This window comes from Pelophylax lessonae, assembly GCF_965119305.1.
Source record: "Pelophylax lessonae genome assembly, chromosome: 1".
Lineage (NCBI taxonomy): Eukaryota > Metazoa > Chordata > Amphibia > Anura > Ranidae > Pelophylax > Pelophylax lessonae.
In genome coordinates this window covers 309,824,875-309,844,950 of record NC_138768.1, presented here as the reverse complement: position 1 = coordinate 309,844,950, position 20,076 = coordinate 309,824,875, and the positions used below count along the sequence as shown (strand labels likewise).

At 45.0% G+C, this 20,076-nt stretch overlaps 1 protein-coding gene across 1 annotated transcript in view; it reads left to right on the top strand.

Annotated features, from left to right (window-relative positions):
* TBC1D10A (TBC1 domain family member 10A) overlaps positions 1 to 16,892 on the top strand; it is a 120,733-nt gene extending 103,841 nt beyond the window's left edge. The window contains 3 exon segments of the mRNA XM_082252291.1: positions 8,214 to 8,368; positions 15,470 to 15,853; positions 15,856 to 16,892. Coding sequence (XP_082108417.1) covers positions 8,214 to 8,368; positions 15,470 to 15,853; positions 15,856 to 15,996 — 680 coding nt within the window. The 3' untranslated portion in view covers positions 15,997 to 16,892.
* Positions 16,893 to 20,076: the final 3,184 nt, after the last annotated feature.

Genomic DNA, 20,076 nt, shown 5'->3' with positions numbered 1-20,076 from the left:
TATAATGTGGGGGATGGCCCCGAAGTTCCAGTGAAGGGAACACTCAAGGTGTCCGCATACCAACACATTTTGGACAATTTCATGCTCCTACATTTGTGGGAACAGTTTGGGGATGGCCCCTTTCTGTTCCAACGTGACTGCACACCAGTGCACAAATAAGGTCCATAAAGACATGAATGAACGAGGAACATGACTGGCCTGCACAGATATCACACCTTTGGGATGCATTTGAGTGGAGACTGCCAGCCAGGCCTTCTTGTCCACCTTTAGTGCCTGACCTCACAAATAGGCTTCTGAAAGAACGGTCAAACATTCCCATAGACACACTCCTAAACCTTGTGGACAGCTTTCCCAAAGGAGTTGAAGCTGTTCTAGCTGCAAAGGGTGGGCCAACTCAATATTGAACCCTATGGACTAAGACTGGGATGCCATTAAATGTCATGTGCGTGTAAAGGCAGGTGTCCCAATACTTTTGACTGAAGTCTGTGTGTGTGTGTGTGTGTGTGTGTGTGTGTGTGTATATAAGTGTGTGTGTGTGTATGTGTGTATATAAGTGTGTGTATGTGTATATATATATATATATATATATATATAATGTATTATAGAGAGAGATTGATTCACCCAACGCCATTGTTTTCCTTTAATGCTATGAGTAGTATGCTTTTTTATGTTTACAAGTCAGCCTCACACTCAGCAGGAAAGCCAGTTTTCCTCTTGAGTGAAAGCTTCCTCATACTGAAGTCATAACTGTGGGTCGGTGAGGTATGCTCTCATGTACGGTATGTGTGGTATGTATGCTCACTTCTGTTTACTTAGGTCAAAAATGTAAGCAGTGACTCTACAGCTTAAAGGGCACATTCTCTTTTATTGATCCCTATTATACCATATTTCTCACATGACCGAAGAGACAGAAGTATTTGAGGCCGCCTACATCCACAGAATCTGTGGTTAATTCTCTGAGATGTTTGGAACAACCTACATGTCAAGTTCCTACAAAAACTGTGTGCAAGTGTACCTAGAAGAATTAAGAAAGAGAGCGAGAGATCAAATAAAATTAAAGGAACACTTTTTTTAATCAGAGTACAGTATCAAGTCAATTCAACTCCTGGGATATTAATCTGGTCAGTTAAGTAGCAGAGGGGGTTGTTAATCAGTTTCAGCTGCTTTGGTGTTATTAACAGGTGCACTGCATGGGCAACATTGAGATGACCTCCAAAACCAGAAATGGTTTTACAGGTGGAGATCACTGACTGACTTTTTTTTTTACCTGCTCATCTTTTCTGACTGTTTTTCACTAGTTTTGCATTTGGCTAGGGTCAATGTCACTACTGGTAGCATGAGGCGATACCTGGACCCTACAGAGGTTGCACAGGCACTCCAACTCCTCCAGGATGGGACATTGCCGTAAGGTTTGCTGTGCCTCCCGGACAGTCTCAAGACCATGGAGGAGATTCCAGGAGACAGGCAGTTACTCTACGAGAGCTGAACTGGGCTGTAGATGGTCCTTAACCCATCAACAGGACCGGTATCTGCTCCTTTGTGCAAGAAGGAACAGGATGAGCACTGCCAGAGCCCTACAAAATGACCTCCAACAGGCCACTGGTGTGAATGTCTCTGACCACATAATCAGAAACAGACTTCGTGAAGATGGCCTGAGGTCTCGACATCCTCTAATGGGTCCTGTGCTTACTGCCCGGCACAGTAGAGCTTGAATGGAATTTGCCATTGAACACCAATATTGACAGGTCCGTCACTGGCGCCCTGAGATTTTCGCAGATGAGAGCAGGTTCACACACACTGCATCCTGAAAGTATTCACAGCGCTTCACTTTTTCCACATTTTGTTATTTTACAGCCTTATTCCAAAATGGATTAAATTCATTATTTTCCTCAAAATTCTACAAACAATACCCCAAAATGACAACGTGAAGGAGGTTTTTGAAATCTTTGCAAATTTTTATTAAAAATAAAAGCGGGAAAAAAAATCACATGTACATAACTATTTAAAGCCTTTGCAATGACACTCAAAATGGAGTTCAGGTGCATCATGTTTCCACTGATCATCCTTGAAATGTTTCTACAGCTTGATTGGAGTCCACCTGTGGTAAATTTAGTTGATTGATTTTGACATTATTTAGAAAGGCACACACCTGTCTATAGTAGGTCCCACAGCTAACAGTGTATGTCAGAGCATAAACCAAGCCATGAAGTTCAAAGAATTGTCTGTAGACCACCGAGACATGATTGTATTGAGGCACAGGTCTGGGGACAGGCACAGACATTTCTGCAGTATTGAAGGTTCCAATGATCACAGTGGTCTCCATCTGTAAATGGAAGAAGTTTGGAACCATCAGGACTCTTCCTAGAGCAGGCCGCCCAGCCAAACTGAGTGATCAGGGGAGAAGGGCCTTAGTCAGGGAGGTGACCAAAAACCTTATAGTCACTCTGACAGAGCTCCAGCAATTGTGTGGAGAGAGGAGAACCTTCCAGAAGAACAATCATCTCTGCAGCACTCCACCAATCAGGCCTGTATGGTAGAGTGACCATCCAGAATCCACTCCTTGGTAAAAGACACACAGAGTTTGCCAAAAGGCACCTGGAGGACTCTCGGACTATAGGAAACAAATCTTTGGCCTAAATGGCAAGCGTCATGTCTTGAGGAAACCGGGCACCGCTCATCACCTGGTCAATACCATCTCTACAGTAAAGCATGGTGGTGGAAGCATTTGCTGTGGGGATGTTTTTTAGCGGCAGGAACTGGGAGACTAGTCCGGATCAAGGGAAAGATGAATGCAGCAATGTTACAGAGACATCCTTGATGAAAACATGCTCCAGAGCGCTCTGGACCTCAGCCTGGGGCGAAGGTTCATCTTCCATGGTGTGCAGTTTGCCTGGTGCTGGAAGTGCCTGATCGATGGTGGTGAGTCTTTTTGTGGGGTTTTCTCTCCCTTTCTCTGCTATAGCAGTGGTAATCCTTTGTGCTGAACCCTGTGGTGCCGCCAGCGTGGTGGGGGTGTCCCTAGTAGTGTTATTCCCCTTTTTGTTTTGTGTGGGTCCCCCCCTCTTCTCTAATGGAGTCCCTGGAGCACATTTCCCCATTTCAGAGGCTGCCAGGCCATCTGGGTCCCAACGATCCCTGGCTGCACTGATGGCGGTCCTGGACTCAGTGTCCAAGGTGGATTTGGTCCTGGAAAAACTGGCTAGCAGAAAGCGTCCCCGTCTTCACTTGCTTCATCGGTCTCATCAGATCCTCAATCTGATTCTGCCACCGGGGATGCGAGTTACCCTTCTGGGTCTGCGTCCATGCACCCTGCATGCTCAGATAGGGAGGATGATTCCTCTGCTCCTCTAGCCGCACATGAAAAGGCGCTGGTGGATGTGCCGATTGTGTCAGTGTGTGAAACTTTGAAAATGGAGGATGCCGCTGATGCTGCATTGGATGCGCCGATCCCTGTTGGCACCCAGAGGCCCTCCAAGGTGGCGAGGGTTTTCCCCCCCTTCCTCCTTACTTTGATAATATTGTCGGTAAACAGTGGGGTTGTCCAAAACGCACTTTTGCGGTCCTTAAAGTGTTTTGCGATGCAATATCCTTAAGGATTCCCTGCTTAAGAAGTGGATGGTCCCACCTGTAATGGACTTGCCGGTTTCCAGATTAAATAAAGCCATTTTCATTCTGGTTGAGGAGTCCCCGGCCTTTAAAGATCCAGCTGATAGGAGGTCAGAGGCACTGACCTGCCATATATTCACAATGGCTTGTTCGGCCCTTAGGCCGGTATTTACTATTGCCCTGGTGTAAAACTCTGACCGAGTGGGCTAAACTTTTACGTCGGGACTTGGAGGGGGAACAGCTTCCCACTGCCTTTGTGGAGCTGGTGGATCAGTTGGTCCAGGGGCTGCAGCTTGTCTGTGATGCCTCTTTCGATGCAGCTCCTTTGATTTCCAGACTGTTTGTCCCAGCAGTGGTCCTTCGGCGTATTATATGGCTGAAATGCTGGTCTGCGGATCAGACTTCTAAGAAAGCCTTATCTGATCTCCCATTTGTGGGGGATCGCCTGTCTGGAGCTTCCTTGAATTGCATCATTAAGGGCCTCACAGGGGGAAAGACTCTTCTTAGACTCTACTCTTCTTCTGCAGGCTTCCAAGGGCAAGGAGCCCCATTGTACACAGGGGCCATTTGTTCTCGGCTTATAAGAGGCCCTTTTGTCCCTCAGGGTCTCAAGATAAGGGATCTAAGCCCTTCAGAGCCTCAACCGGGGCTTCCAGGAGGACTTAGTCTGGCAAGTCATGAGAGGGCTCTTCCAGACCTGCAGACAAGGCTTCCTCTGCATGAAGGGGCGCCCTCACCCGTATCTGGGGTGGGGGGACGTCTTCGCTCTTTTCTGGATCCGTGGACCTCCCTGGTAAAGGACAAGTGGGTCAACAAAGTCATTCGGTCAGGCTACAAGATTGAGTTTTGATCTTATCCCCTGGAAAGTTTCTTTCCTTCCAACCTGCGCTTGTCCCCAGGTCGCTTACGGGTCTCTTTGGGACGGTGCAAGACTTGTTACTTCAAGGGGTTATTGTCCCCGTTCCAACTTCTGAAAGTTTTCAGGGGTTTTACTCAAACCTGTTTAGAGTTTCCAAGAAGGAAGGCAAAGTACTTCCAATTCTGGACCTCAAGGCGCTAAACTGCTTTGTGCAGGTACAGACGTTCCGAATAGTCTATTCGCACGGTAGTGGCGTCCCTACATCAGGGGGATTTTCTCGCTTCTATCAACATCAAGGACGCCTACCTTTATATTCCAATATGTGCCGCTCACCAGCACTTCCCCTGCTCTGCCGTAGGCGAGGAGCATTATCAGTTTGTCATGTTACCTTTTGGTCTCGCCTCCGCTCCTCGGGTCTTCACGAAATTGTTGGCCCCGGTACTAGCATTGTTGCGTCAGCGGGGGATCGCGGTACCGGGGTACCTAGACTATCTTCTGGGAGCAGAGTCTCCGACTGCTCTGGTGGACAACTTGGAGATTATTCTGCAAACTCTGAGGGAGTTAGGTTGGATTCTGAACCTTCAGATGATTGCTCTGGTTCCGTCCACAAGACTGGACTATCTGGATCTGACTCTGGACTTGGCCTTAGCCAGAGAGCTCCTTCCTCTAGACAAACTCCAGAAATTGCCGGAGGCAATACAGCTTCTGTTGTCCAGCAGACGGTCATCCCTCCTGGATTGCATGTGGGTGCTGGGCCTGATGGTGTCTACCTTCAAGGCAGTTCCATTTGCACAGTTCCACACAAGATCTCTGCAAAGAGAGATCCTGGTGAATTGGGATAAGAATCCTCAGCCTCTAGACAATCCGATCCTGTTGAGCCAAGAGGTACGAGAGGGTCCCTGATGTGGTGGCTTCGATCTCCGGCACTTCGACAGGGAAATATCTTTTCACCCCCTGTACTGGACAGTTGTCACCATGGACGCCAGCTTGTCCGGGTGGGGAGGTGTCCTTGGCACAGATTGTGCTCAGGGGGTCTGGACTCTTCCAGAGTCTAGACTGCTGATCAATGTACTGGAACTCAAGAGTGATCAGACTTTGTCTGGATCATTGGACAATTCGTCTTCAGGGGTGTCCCGTTGCATTCAATCGGACAATGCCATGACCGTGGCCTATATCCATCACCAAGGGGGCACAAGAAGTGCCCTGGTGGCTCGGGAGGTAGCCGGTATTCTAAGGTGGGCAGAAGGATTAGTTCCAGCCCTCTCTGCTGTACACTTTCCAGCGGTGAAGAATTGGCAAGAGGATTATTTTAGTCGACAGGCGTTGGACCAGGGGGAATGCTCCCTTCATCCGGAGGTGTTTCATCAATTGTGTCTCCGGTGGGGTACTCCAGAGGTGGACCTGTTAGCCTCTTGTCTCAACAGGAAGGTACAGAGCTTTGTGGCACGGTCTCGGGATCTTCTAGCCGACGCCACAGAGCCCTTTGTGGCTCCTTGGAGCCAGTATTATCTGATTTATGCCTCCCCCTTCCCTTTTGAAACGTCTGCCAAGACTCCTGTGCAGGATTGAGGCAGAAGGGATTCTGGTCATTCTAGTGGCTCCAGGCTGGCCTCGTCGGCCTTGGTACGCCGATCTGGTACTGCTGGTCGCCTATGCTCCTTTGAGACTTTTTTAGCTTGGGTGTTGAAAGCCAGGTGCTGAAGGATAGAGAAAAACAAGAAAATGTGCAGCGCTAATACCAATGAAATGTGATTAAACAAATAACACATATAAATGAAATGTAAAATGTCCAATCATATAAACCAAATGGAAATCAATAAAAAGTCCATCAGGAAATGAAAGTCCCAAGTGAGTAGTGTGATGAAAAGGATCCAACATATGAAAACGTGATCACAATGTGCAGCAAATCCCAACACCGATAAAGGTTAATAGATTGCGCTCACCAGATATATAGGTCCAAAATACCATATAGCATATGGGTCATACAAGCTGTTGGAATAATGGGTGGATGTCCCAGCCGGATGTAAAGACCTCAATGGAATCCATAAGGATCAGCAACAAACATGGATAGACCAAATCCCAGCTCTTGGAATGGTTCCGGTGGCTCTCTGGCTCATTCAGCAGTCTAATATATAGGGGATAGAGGTTTATCTGAATCTGTGATTCCTACGCTGTTAATGGCTAGTAAATCTACCTCTAGGAAGATCTACCATCGTACTTGGAAGACGTACATTGCGTGGTGTGAGTCTCTTGGGGTTCACCCTCGCTCCTTTTTCGGTGGCTTGGATATTGGCTTTCCTCAAACGGGGGGGGGGGGGGGGGAGTTGAGCAGCACCTGGCCTTGAGTACGTACTATCAAGAGCCAGGTTTCTTCTTTAGCAGTTTTCATTCAATGCCCATTGGCCACACATTCCATTGGACACTTTCCTCCTCCCGTACGGTCTCCATTGCCACTGTGGTACCTCAATTTGGTGCTGTTAGTTCTTCAGAAACCTCACTTCGAAAGTCTTCGGGAGTTTCCCCTGCTTACGTTGTCCCAGAAGGTGGCCTTTTTTTGGTGGCTATTGCTTCTGCGCGCAGGGTGTCGGAGCTGGCGGCGTTGTCTTTCATTCGCCTTACCTGGTGGTTCAAAGCGATGAGGTGGATCTTCGTCCCTGTCCGTCGCTTCCAAAGGTCTCTAATTTCCATTTGAATGAAGACATTGTGTTGCCTTCCCTATGTCCCAGACCTAAACATCCTAAGGAAATTGCCTTGCATTCCCTGGATGTGGTTCGGGCAGTCAGGATATACCTGGAAGCTATGGAGTCTTTTTGGAAGTCAGACTCCCTATTTGTACTCACGGATGGACTTCAAAGGGTTGGCTGCAACCATTTCCAGATGAATCTAACCGTGATTCAGGCCTATTCAATTAATGGCCTGGTTCCTCCTTTCCTTGGTAAGGTGCATTCTACTTGGGCGCTTTGTGCCTCCTGGGCCTTCCATCATCATGCTTCAGTGCTGCAGGTTTGCAAGGCAGCCACCTGGTCGTCTGTGCACTTTCACAAAGTTTTATAAGGTGAATGTGTTGGCATCTGCTGATACTACTTTTGGCCTCAAGGTTTTGCAGGCTGCTGTTTGGAGGTCTTGGTCCTCTTTAAAGGGTGTACTGTCTTTTTCCAGATGAGCTCCAGTTGTTTATGGTTGAGCTCCATGTTACCTGGTTGGCTATGGTTTAGCCTTGGGAATTTTTTTGTTTCCCAACCCTCATGTTTGACACTGTTTTGGGATATCCCAATGGTCAAGAAGACAAGGAGCTATGCCCATCAATGAACGAAAGAGAAAATAGGATTTTTGACTTACCGTAAAATCTATTTCTCTTGTGGTCATTGACGAACACAGCACCCACCCCTCTGTGGAGTTGGCTTTCTTTTGACACTGCTTGTAACAAAACTGCGTGCCTATGGCTGAGAGTGGGAGTATACCCACTGGGACTGCCCCATAGGCGTAGTCCAGCTTTTTCCTGCCTAGTGCCCTACTCTTGTAGGGTGCAGTATAACCAATGGTCAAGAAGATATGGAGCTGTCTGTCAATGATCAGAGAAATGGATTTTACGGTAAGTAAAAAATCCCATTATTTCAGGGACAGTTTTGATTGCTATGTTATGGTACATTGTTTGATCTTTACAGATTATTAGTGAAAGTTAAAACTCCGATATTTTTTTTTTTTTCAATTGTTATTTATTTTGTTTTATACGTATTTGTATCTACAGGTGTAAAAATCATCTTTCGAGTTGCACTTATCCTTCTAAAGTATACACTTGGCTCCACTGAAAAGCTCAAATCGTGTCAGGGTCAGTATGAAACAATGGAGAAGTTAAGAGCAATTGATCCGAAATACATGCTGGAAAGTTTTCTTATCCCAGAGGTGAGCATGTTATGTAAAGGAACAGTAGAATAGGTCATGAGATTCTTTTGGCAGGATTTCCCTGGTTACTAGTGATGCATCTGCTGGCCCAAAGATGGTTACAGATTTTCCTATTTTAATTTCTTTAAGTATATTTTATTGTTTGTCATTGCAAAAAAGGTCAAAATACATAAAAAAAAGAGACCAGGTCACAGCCCGAAGTAACAGAAAATGTTCAGGCAATAAAATATAGGAACATAAAGGAAGAAAGCTGCGCTGATATGAAAAAAAAAAACACCTGAAAAGTTAGATAGAGATATATATATATATATATATATATATATATATATATATATATATATATATATATATATATATATATATATATATCTCTATATCTATCTATCTCAAAGAAATAATATCAAGTGAATTGTTGTTGTGAGTCACAAAATAACATAAAGAAAAAAAACTCAAACTGTGCCCACACAGTGATGTAAACATATAAATGAAAAGTCCCAATGATATCAGTCCCAAATTGCCTGCCATTACCACGGTGCTCCAACCACTATAACATGCATATGCGCTTACCAGAATCAGGTATGAAAGAGCTTATATGTAACAGTCTCCTCACAGCACCACTTCTCCTAAGAAGTCACTATCTTCAGTAAGCCCAAACGGAAATGACCAGGATAGGACTGCACTGATCCAAACACTACTCTCAAATGTGGTCTCCGGTAACCCCATACAAAGAAACAATAGGCTCCATAGTGTTATACCGCAAATATAATTTAATAGGCAAATGAAAAGTTACACTCACGTGTTCAGGTATGAATAAACGCTAAAATCAGTTAAAAAAAGGCGGCTGGCTCTGGTAAAGCCCGTCCTTCCGGGTAGCGCGGTGACGTCAGCTTTGGGTACGGCATGCTGTATGCATGTTATACTAGTTGGGGCATCGTGGTGACAGCAGGCATTGGCTTCCTCACTTTTCATTCATTCTACCAACTCCTATCAATTTGGGACTGATATCATTGGGACTTTTCATTTATATGTTCACATCACTGTGTGGGCACAGTTTGAGTTTATTTTTATGTTATTTTGTGACTCACAACAATTCACTTGATATTATTGATATTATTTCTTTGATAGATATATAAAATCAATCAAACATTTCAGGTGTTTTTTTCATATCAGCGCAGCTTTCTTCCTTTGTTTGTTTGGTGTTATCTCACTTTAAAGCTGCAGCTATCTTTACAGTTATTAAGCGCGGTTACACTTTAATTTATTAATAAAATATAGGAGGATACAACAAAGACATTGTAATGCCTCACCACACATATCTATAGGCCAGTAGGGTACAGAATTCAGGCTTCATTATAGCTTAAATTGAGGTGGTCGAAGAAGTGAGTTTTCCCTATTTTATATCAGAGTTCTTAGAGTAAGTACACTTTTTTATTCTTGCTGCCCCTTTAAACCCTTCCCACCGACTGTACGCAGATATGCGGCCTCATGGAAGTGAGCTTTTATCTGTGGGGCTGCACAGCATGCGCCAACCATCTCACTGAGAGCCCCAGGTCTCGTACCAACGATCGGCAGTGCCAGTGCAAGCATTTTTGTCTACTCAGGCGAAGGTGCATTTTGCCTATTTTTATTCTTTCATTTTTTATTTACATCACTTTTATTGCTATAACATAGGGGACCAATAGCTACGTATGTGATAGCATATAGGTGACCGGTGTATTAGACATTCAGGGTCTGTTAGACCCTGGATGTCTCCTTTGTACTCGGTTACAGCTGATGAAACACAGATGGTGTTCCATCAACTGCTTCCTCGAGAACCGCTCCTGTAAAGTCCAGGAAGTGATGACATACATGTCCCTTCCTGGTTGTTGCTCAGCAAGGAGATTTAGCAGAGCTCCTGCTGTCCTTCCCAGGTCCCCCATTATGACCACGCCAGGCCCGCAGGTGGGATAGCGAAGCCCAGTAAACATGGGAGGGGGGGGAGGCACATTGTGGAAGGGATCAGCAGCTTAATAGCTGCTTTTATCACTTCCACATTGAAAGTTGATAAAGCTGCCATGTGTGGGTGTCTGCCCTTGATGATCGGCAGCCAGGACTCCTGGTTCTGGGTCATCTGTTTGCTGTGATAGCCTCTGGTTGTCTAGCACAGCGGTAAGTCACTGTGCAGTCCACCTAGGTGTTTACTTCCTCTTCTGAATGAAGAGAGTTAGACACATTTGTATCTTTCTCTCCTTGCATGACACTCGATTCACATTAGCGCGACTTGTCAGACGACTTGTCAGCCTGACAAGTCGCGCTCCCTCGCAGTCCATTGACTGCTACAGGACCCGTTCTAATAGGAGCGACACAATTCGCTCTGACTTAGAAAAAGGGTCCTGTACTACTTTGGGGCGACCTCGGAGCGACTTGCATTGACTTCCATTATGTGAAGTCCATTCAAGTCGCTCCGAAGTCGTGGTGCATGGGAATGCACAAGTCGCCCCCGAAGTAGTAAGGAGTCGTGCCGCCCCAGTGTGAACCGAGCCTTAGAAGAAGATGTAAACAAAAGTGTGTTTAAAAAAAAAAAAAAATTGCTAGATCGAGGTGTGATCTAGCCTAGGTCAGTACCAGGGTTAAGGCTTTAACACAACAATAGAAAATTGGATGAACATTTTCATCTGAGGAACTTTTTCGTACGATTTTCCTATAGTGTGTACACGACTTTCGACAGCCGATTCCAACTTTTTGTATGAAAATTCTCCGAAGGGGCAAGCTTCAAAATTTTTATCACATGGGAACAAAACTAGTGTATCGGAAAAAGACTGCACATGATTAGAAACCATAAATCGCAAATGGAAAAAAAAAGAAAAAAAAGCCTTTGTCGTACGAGAGTTTTTGTACATCAAGGAAAATTGGTCGATTGTTTGCCCAATTTTCTTAATGTGTACCCCACTTTAGTGTTCGGGTCAAGGTAAGGGTCAAAGGTCAGGGTCAGTATATTTTAAGTAAGATTTTTTTTTTTTTTATTTGTATCCGAGTCGGTGTGTTTTAGGCAGCATGAAAAAGCAAAATACACAGGAGCAGGAGAATATATTTTGAGTTGTTCTTTGGTGGTAAATTACAGCTAAATTAAGAAAAAAAAAGATTAACACTTTTGGGCCAGTTTTACTTTGATAATAAATCAGGCCATATTCCTTACCATTTACCACCAAAGGAAATTCCAATTTGTCCTCCCAAGGTACCCCCAAGGTATAATCCACCCACAAAGTAGTTGCGATCATATGTACAATTTTATGAATGCATGTCAAAGTTGCAAGATTGTGTTCAGACATTAACATTTGTTCAACCCTCAGTTACTAATTGACCTAACAGAGCCAACCTTGGTAGGTCTGCATTTCTAGAGGGTGGGTGTGGTATCGGTTAGGTCAGAATGGCGCAAATGGGGTAAGTGGACTTTTTATCTGAAAGTTATGTGTAAGTGTAATATATTGCAGTTGGCCAGTCCTTGGGTGTGGTGGGTGCATTTGTTTTTTCTTTTTTTTATTTTTAATTTGTACCTGCTGATTCTGCCAAAAACACACTTTCTGTCCTATGATGACAACACTTGCTCAGTGTACTGTATCTATGGGAGGAGCAGGGTTGTTACTTTAAGGCAGTGATGGGGAACCTTGGCACCCCAGATGATTTGGAACTACATTTCCCATGATGCTCATACATTCTGCAGTGTAGCTGAGCATCATGGGAAATGTAGTTCCAAAACATCTGGGGTGCCAAGGTTCCCCATCACTGCTTTAAAGCATGAAGTGTGTTAGGACCACAGAATACACACCCTTCCCACTTCTCCGTAACAAAAGTAGGAGGTGTTCTGGAGTTCAGAGAAAGCTAAGAACAGTGATATTAGATAAACGGCACAGGAAGTTATGATTTCTGGCAGGTTTAGCAGATATTTTTGCATGTATTGAACAGTTATAACCATATGCTGTCAATGGTATCTTTAAAGTATATTCCTATACATCTTACATCATCCATTGCCACTTTATACAAGCACAATTACCCATCTATATACAAACAACTTCGGGAGGACCTCACTCGCTGGTCGGTCAGCCCTCCATCGTGGTTCGGTAGGTTGAATACAGTCAAAATGAACATCTTGCCTAGACTGCTATATTTGTTTCGCACTCTACCTGTGATGCTGCACATGTCGGACCTCAGGGACTTTCAGGGGACACTTCTCCGCTTTATATGGGGGGACAAGAGGCCCAGGGTAAATAGACGTACTCTCTTCACCCCGAAGCTTAGGGGTGGACTGGGGGTCCCTGATTTGGTGAAATACTATCACGCGGCTCAACTTGCTCACCTAATTCGCTTCCATTCCCAGACTCCTCACCCCATTTGGATGCGATTGGAATCGGCCCACCTGTCATTTCCGATACATCACGCACTATGGTTGAGGGCCAAGGATAGACCGGGGGTGCTCTGCCCCACTCTGTCCTTCTCCCTGGGCATATGGGATAGACTTTCGAAAAGACACAGTTTTAAATCCCCCCACGCGCCTCTGGCTCCTCTGTTGGGCAATCCCTCGTTTCCCCCTGGCCTGTGCCCCTCGGCTTTCGAGTGGTGGACAAACAAAGGCCTCCTTCGACTGGCAGATCTCTGTGATCACCGTGGATTGCTCACCAGGGACCAGCTGGAGGAAAAATACTCCCTCCCGAGCGGTGAATGTTACCGCTACACCCAAATTTCTCATTATGTAACCTCCCTAAAAAACAAGAGCGACATCACTACCTCCACGCAAATGGAATTTTTATGTCGCATGGTGGATAAGCAAAAGAGTTACATATCCTCAATCTATAACATGTTGCATGATGACGATACTAAACTACCGTACATGCTCCGCTGGGAGGAAGATCTAAATGATGACTTAGACCGAGCTGAATGGAATACCCTAGCACAATCTAACTCCAAATCCATCCTCAACACCTCTTTGATAGAGGCTAACTACAAGGTGTTCCTTCGCTGGTACATGGTCCCGGTCAGATTGGCGGCGGCAGTTCGTACTGCGTCCCCCGACTGTTTTCGGGGATGCAGACAAGCGGGCACGGTATTCCACACTTGGTGGACTTGCCCGAAAGTAAGACGCTTCTGGATCCGCACATACAATTTGATCTACTCATTGACGCAAGTCAATTTAGTTAAATCCCCCCAACAAGCCTTATTGGGTGGGCGGATCGAGGGGGAGTCTAAACCCGCTAAGCGCCTTATAGCTTTTATATTTACAGCGGCTAAAATTGCGATAGCCCGCTCCTGGCGCTCGCCGGTTATACCGCTGGAGCTGCTTAAAGCCAAGCTGACGTGGATCATGATAAATGAACGGATGGTGGCGCTGCTTAACGATAAAATGCGCCAGTTTGATAAGACGTGGGACCCTTGGCTCAGATATTTGGCAGGCCCCCACTAAGGGGAAGTGCTATTGGCCCACACGGGAGCTGGGGTGAGCGGGGTGACCTGCTGGGGGTGGACGGGCCTGGGCGCGGACGCCCCCCTACCCTCTTGACCCACCGCTACTAACTCTCCTTCCCTCCTTTTCATTGCTATTGCTTGGGCCCTAGTGGACCACTTACCCCCTTCTCTCTTCCCCTTCTTTCACCCTTTGCTTCCCTTCTCTTTGCTCACTTCTACCTTTTTCTATTTTGTTTTGTTCCCCCTTTTTTTTTTCTTTCTTTCTTTCTCCTTCTCTTCTCTCTCCCTACTTCTTCGTTCTTACTCATTACAGTGCACTACCGGAAAGCCGGTGCCCCCCCTCAGTTTAGGGAGGGGGGCCAGGGCCGGGGGTCTGGGGCCTCCTCCCTCCTTGGGCGCAGCGTGTTCCCTTGTGGGGCGCCGGAGGGGGGGGGCTCGGGCCCCTGGCCAACCTGGCGGCCGATTCAGGCTGCCATTCTTACCATTACTATGTTTCTGTTGCATTTTTTCTTTTATTTTACACCGGCTATATCTGTATCAGTTGTGCCTTGATTTATACTATGGGATGTTATGCTATCCTTGAGATATATGTTTAAGCCTTATGGGCGTAAATTGCACTGTTGTACACTTTGTTTACTTTTTGCAAAACTTTAATAAAAAATATTGGAAATTAAAGTATATTCCTAGCCAAATCATTTCTCTTTTCTTTTTAGATAGAGTAGGGATGTGTTAGAGCTCCTGTTAAGTTTTATTTTGATCTGTGTCCCTATTGGGGAGATCACCTGCTCTTATTGGTGTCAAACCTTAGGCCAACCTCACTTTGTATAGACTCTCACTTCCTGTTGGGTTTCTGGAACAGGAAGTGAAGGGCGACACAGACTGACAAAAATGAAAAACTCCCTACTTTATCCAAAACTGAGAAACCGTTCATTGTTAGGGGTTTACATACAAATTTATATTTCTATATATGTTTCTCTAATTGTTTTTATTTTTTAATGGTATGCTTAGTCTTCTTAATGACAATGTCTGTTTATATCGCGTAGAAAGATTGTACTGCATAATGCAAGTTTACATGGTTAAAGTGCTTCTAAAGCCTCAAGGCATTTTACCTTTTATGCATTGTCTGCATGAAGGTAAAAAACCTTCAGTGTGCAGCTCCCCCTGCAGACCCCCCAATATGCACCTGAGCCCGATCCAGCGATGTACACATGAGCAGAAGCCCTCGAAGGTGTCTGCCTCCTCATTGGCAGAGATACAGCAGTAGGAGCCATTGTCTCCTGCAGCTGTCATTCACAGCCAGTAAGGAGGGGTGGGGCTGAGCTGTACTCTGTGTGTCTCATAGACACTATGGGGACACAACAGGGGGGAGGAGCCAGGCGCACCAGCGGGGGGAGCCAATAGGAGGAGAATCGTGGCTGCTCTGTGCAAAACCATTGCACAGAGCAGGCACGTATGACAGGTTTGTTTGTTTTAAGAAAAATGGAACCTTTACAATCACTTTAACTATTCTGCTTTATTATAAGAAAACTACCGTTGTCAGCTATGTTATATAGAGGTAACATGAAAGGCAGGTGAAAATTGCCTTGACTGGACTTTTATCTTTTCAATGTGTATGTGCAAAACTTTAACATTTCTGAGGGTAACCTGTTTCTTTTTCCTCATAAGATTTTGGAATTGCCCATCACAGAGCGGGATGTGGAACGTGAGCATCTGATCCAGCTAAAAAAATGGAGGGAAGAATTTGGTGAGCTGCAGTGCAAATCCCCTTCCCGTTTGCATGGGGCCAAAGCGATCAGTGATATTGACCATCAAGGCCATAAGCCTTTGGTGCATTCCCCTTCCATCATTCTCCCATCCAATGTAAACAGTGGGAAGAGAGCCAAGGAGCAAAAGCAGGAAGAGAAGGAACAGGAAAAGCAGCGAAGTAAGGAAATGAAGGAGAGGGAGAAGATGATGGAAAAAGAGAAAAAGAAGGTTGAAAAGAAAAAGAGTAAAGGAAAAGCTGACCAGTCCAATGGGGCTGTAAAAGAGAAGAATGGAATGGAAGGGAAAATGGAACCGAGGGGAACCGAGATCACCGGCAGGAACCGGTACAGCCTCTCTTGGCCAAAGTAACCCAAAATGACTCTTTAAATGTGCATCAGTCCAGCGAGAGCTTGTGCTCCAAAGAAAGTGAAGACACCTATTTATAACTCCCACAATTCCACCAAATGATCAAATGACAACGCCGATCATAGCCATCAGTGTGCTTGTGGAGTCTTTCAATCTCTGTATTAGTCGTTCTTCAACAACAAAGAGAAATCAGGCTTAAATAAATAGTGAAAATACAGGAACTGGTCTTAGTTTAAGAAATTCAACTACAGGATTTGTCTTGGATTCATGAAATATATGTGTACTTCCACATGTCATCTTGCTCAGAGATTACAAGACCTTGATTATGTATTTTACCAAGGTTCTTCACTTCTCTCCTGGTGTGAATAGCAATGGAGATCAAACCGTTACTTAGATGTACCATCCAGGCTGCAAGAGATTCTTTCTGTATTGTGACTAATGTCAGTGTAATGGCGCAGGCCATGCACCCTGTGCTCTGTTTTCATTCCAGATGTTTTGCTGCTGAGAGCAGAATTTTCTACTATGCACAACGAGTTTATTGTTTTCCTATATATACACGGGACCAAGCCGAGAAATAGAACAGACAATCTCTTCCTCCATCCCACAGCTACTCTTTGTACCAGTAAATGGATTAAAGGAGTCTGAATTGTGCTCCATATCTCAGCACAATGAAGTGTCTGTTGAATTCCCTCATATGTTTATTAGATGCCGTACATGAAGAGGAAATCCAAGTTTGTATGTTGGGTCTCTGTGGGAGACTCTGGGGGATGAACTGTATGCTGTTACCTGACCAAACTACACTATTCCTCCCTCCTCCTGACACTGCAGGGAAGGGCTTGTATTCCACAGTGTGTTGTTATACAGTTACACTAAACACAGCCAAGCAGGAATATTTATTTATCTATGGTATTAGCTGTTGCAAAAAGAAAAAAAAATAAAGACACTTGCCAATATTTAGATTACAATAAAAGTACAACATGTGTCATTCCTTTCTCAATATCTATTGAGCTAATTGCAAGGTAAGTCATGTATATGCTGAACCTGTTTGTATACAGAATATCTCCAAATAGATCGCTTGTTTCATCTGACATCAGTATTTAAAGTGTTATTAAACCCAGGACCCTGCATTCACTATATCTAGTCTCCCACAGTACACAGTAATGTAATAGTTTTAGTAAATCCAAACTGCTAAATATCTTTTTTCATCAGCAGTTATAGCAGTCTTGTGACTTCGATCAGTTCTGGTTACAGCTTGGAGGAGTTTTCATTCTCCCGAATTGTCCTATGAGGATGCAGGACCCCTGACCCTCTGTCTGGACAGTGCTGATTGGCCCTGTGCTGATCACATGCACTCTCCCAGGAAAAAAAAACACTCTCTAGCAATACACATCAAACTGAGCATGTACAGCTTGTCCACTAGCCTCTGTTCTAACCGGTGCTGGATTGGGGAGTGTGGAAGAAGGGGAGGATCAGAGAATATATGAAGAAATTGATCGCACACCACCAGGAAATTCAGTGAAGAAGTTCTTTTTTGTACATTCAAAGGTACAAGGTACGGGAGGATGGATATGGTAAGATGAATTTCACACAAATTCCACGTGCTTGTTCACGTGGAATTCATGTGAAACGCGTCTACCATAGCCATCCTGCTGTAGCTTGTCCATTTGTATGTACAATAAAGAACTTCTTCACTGCATTTCCTGGTGGTGTGCGATCAATTTCTTCATATAAGCTGTTTACGGTGGTGAACCAAGGTCCAGCGACCTCCTTGGATTGTAGACACAGACTCACCTGAGCGGTGTTACTCCTCTCTACAAGGAGGATCAGAGAAGACAGGATCAAACAGCCTTTTTACACCAGGCAGAGGATTAATCCTTTAGGTTCCACAGCGAGTACAACAAGCATGCTTTAATGCACCTACAGACTGATTTTACTGTTGTGGGCTTAATAACACTTTAAGCCTTTTCCGTGTCTTCACCCCCAAAACATTTCTAAAATGTTAGTATTTATGAAGAAGCATACCAAAAGGACACCTTGTACCATATAATTCCTTGTAAAAGGCAAGTGCGTATGTGGAGGTAGTAAATCATTATTAAAGTAGAACACACACAGGTTGATTTATTAAAGTAATTACGGCTGTTCACCTAGCAAAGTGAATGTTCACTTTTTTAAGCAATTTGAAAAAAAAAAAAAATCTTTGTTTACTTTGGATACCCAGTGACATGTGAGGGTATTAGAAAACAGATTTTTTTTTTTTTTTGCATGTTTGGGTATTGAAAGTGAGTACTGGTTCACTGATTTCACTTAAACACTTCGCTAGGTGAACAGCTTCTATATCTTTTAGTAAATTGACACTACGGTTTGCTGTACCTCCCAGGGTCTCTTATGGCGCTTTTCCACTGCTGGTACCGCATGGTACGGTGTAGGAACGGTGCGGTGCTTTTCCACTGCATGGAACCGAACGGTACGGCTCTCAAAAACAGTGCCACCTCGATTATGGTTCCAAGAGGTACCATACCCGGTACCATATCCCACAATCCTTTGCATGCAGTCACTACTAGCCACTGATTGGTCAGAGAATCCCACCCACTTAACTTTAGTACTACTTTAGTGGAAAAGCAAACATACCGTACCAAACCGTTCCAATACCGTACCATGCGGTACCAGCAGTGGAAAAGCAAACGGGGCCAAGCAGGGCCGAGTAGAGCTGAGGCTGCTCTTAAGCTGGCTAGACATACAATTTTCTTGTTCAATTTCCATTAGATTTACCTTCAACTATGTAATGCAAGGGCCTGCCTGACTGCATACAAATTGAGTGTTTAGGTTTGACCTCCTATTATAAAAATTGTATAATGTATAACCAGCCTTACCCAAGCTGCCTACAATTTGTTCGGAAATCTGTGTGCCAAGTACTTTATCTTATCTGTACAGTACAGGACACAGACTAGATATTCATAGACCCTGGGTTATAGGCTGCTACCTTCAGCTGATTGGACACTGGCAAAGCTTTTGAACAAAAACCCTGGGGGCACCTTTTAACCCTTCCCCACTCTGAGAGAGCAATTTTTGTTGGTGACCTCTTCTCCTTGATAGTGACGGTTTTTCTTTTTCTATGCTTAACCAGTCTCCTTGTTTTGTATTCTTTGAACAACTCTTCTCTGCCTTCTACTATAATAGAAGCAGTGCATCTGGATCATTGTAACCTCAGTAATACCTTGGGAACCAGTCTCCACACTGTGGGCATGACCTATGATTTTGCATCAGGCACTGGCTCCTACTTGGCTGCTCACCTTGGCACTGGGTGCAACTAGTGTAGTTAGCAAACGGGGGGCTATAGAGCAGTGTTCATAACCTTTTCTCAGTCAAGGCAACCTTTAAAATTCTACACAGTCTCAAGGCACTCCATTCTAAAATGTAAAACACTAAACTAATAGTTTTACATAACGCAGCAGCATCCACACACGTGGGACAACCAGCACTTCCAAAGGTTCACAGTAGCTGTGGCCGTGGCTCACAGCAGGGGCTCTGGTGCGTCCCTGTTCTGCGAATCAGGTCAGAATTTTTGGCTGAATTTGCAACTGAAATGGACCAGAAATGGACCAGAAGATGCACAGGACCCTTTTCCAGTGCGGATTGCGGCCACCTCTGAGCTGTGTGAACTGGCTCAACTGGATAATGTGAGCCCAGTGCTGACAGGTAGGGGCAGGGGAGGGCAAACAAGAATGCTGTGCAGGTGCCCCAGTTTCTTCCTTATTCTCTCATGCCGTCATTGGTTGTTAGGATACTGTTGGTTAGAATACTTTAATGGTGTACAATGAAGCCCTGCGGCTTTGTGTAACTAAAACATTGCCTCCTCACTACCTGTCAAACACACTCAGATCACTTTTCAGAGGAGCAGCAGTGTCTGCAACACTTGTGAATGAGCACCCTTAGTGCTCATAAACACGTAAAGTTGGGGGGGGGGGGGTAAAACCTGGAGGTGGAGTTACCCTCAATCCCTACCCCCTTGTAAATGAACACTTACTGTTCTGAGCCCCCTATAAGGCTGCTTTCACACTGGTGTGCTGTGGTTTACCTGTACCGCTGGTGCAGTGCATCTGCAGCTTTCCTGGGTTAGCTGTGCTTTGCAAGTCCCTCTGCATTGCACGGTGATGCTCAGG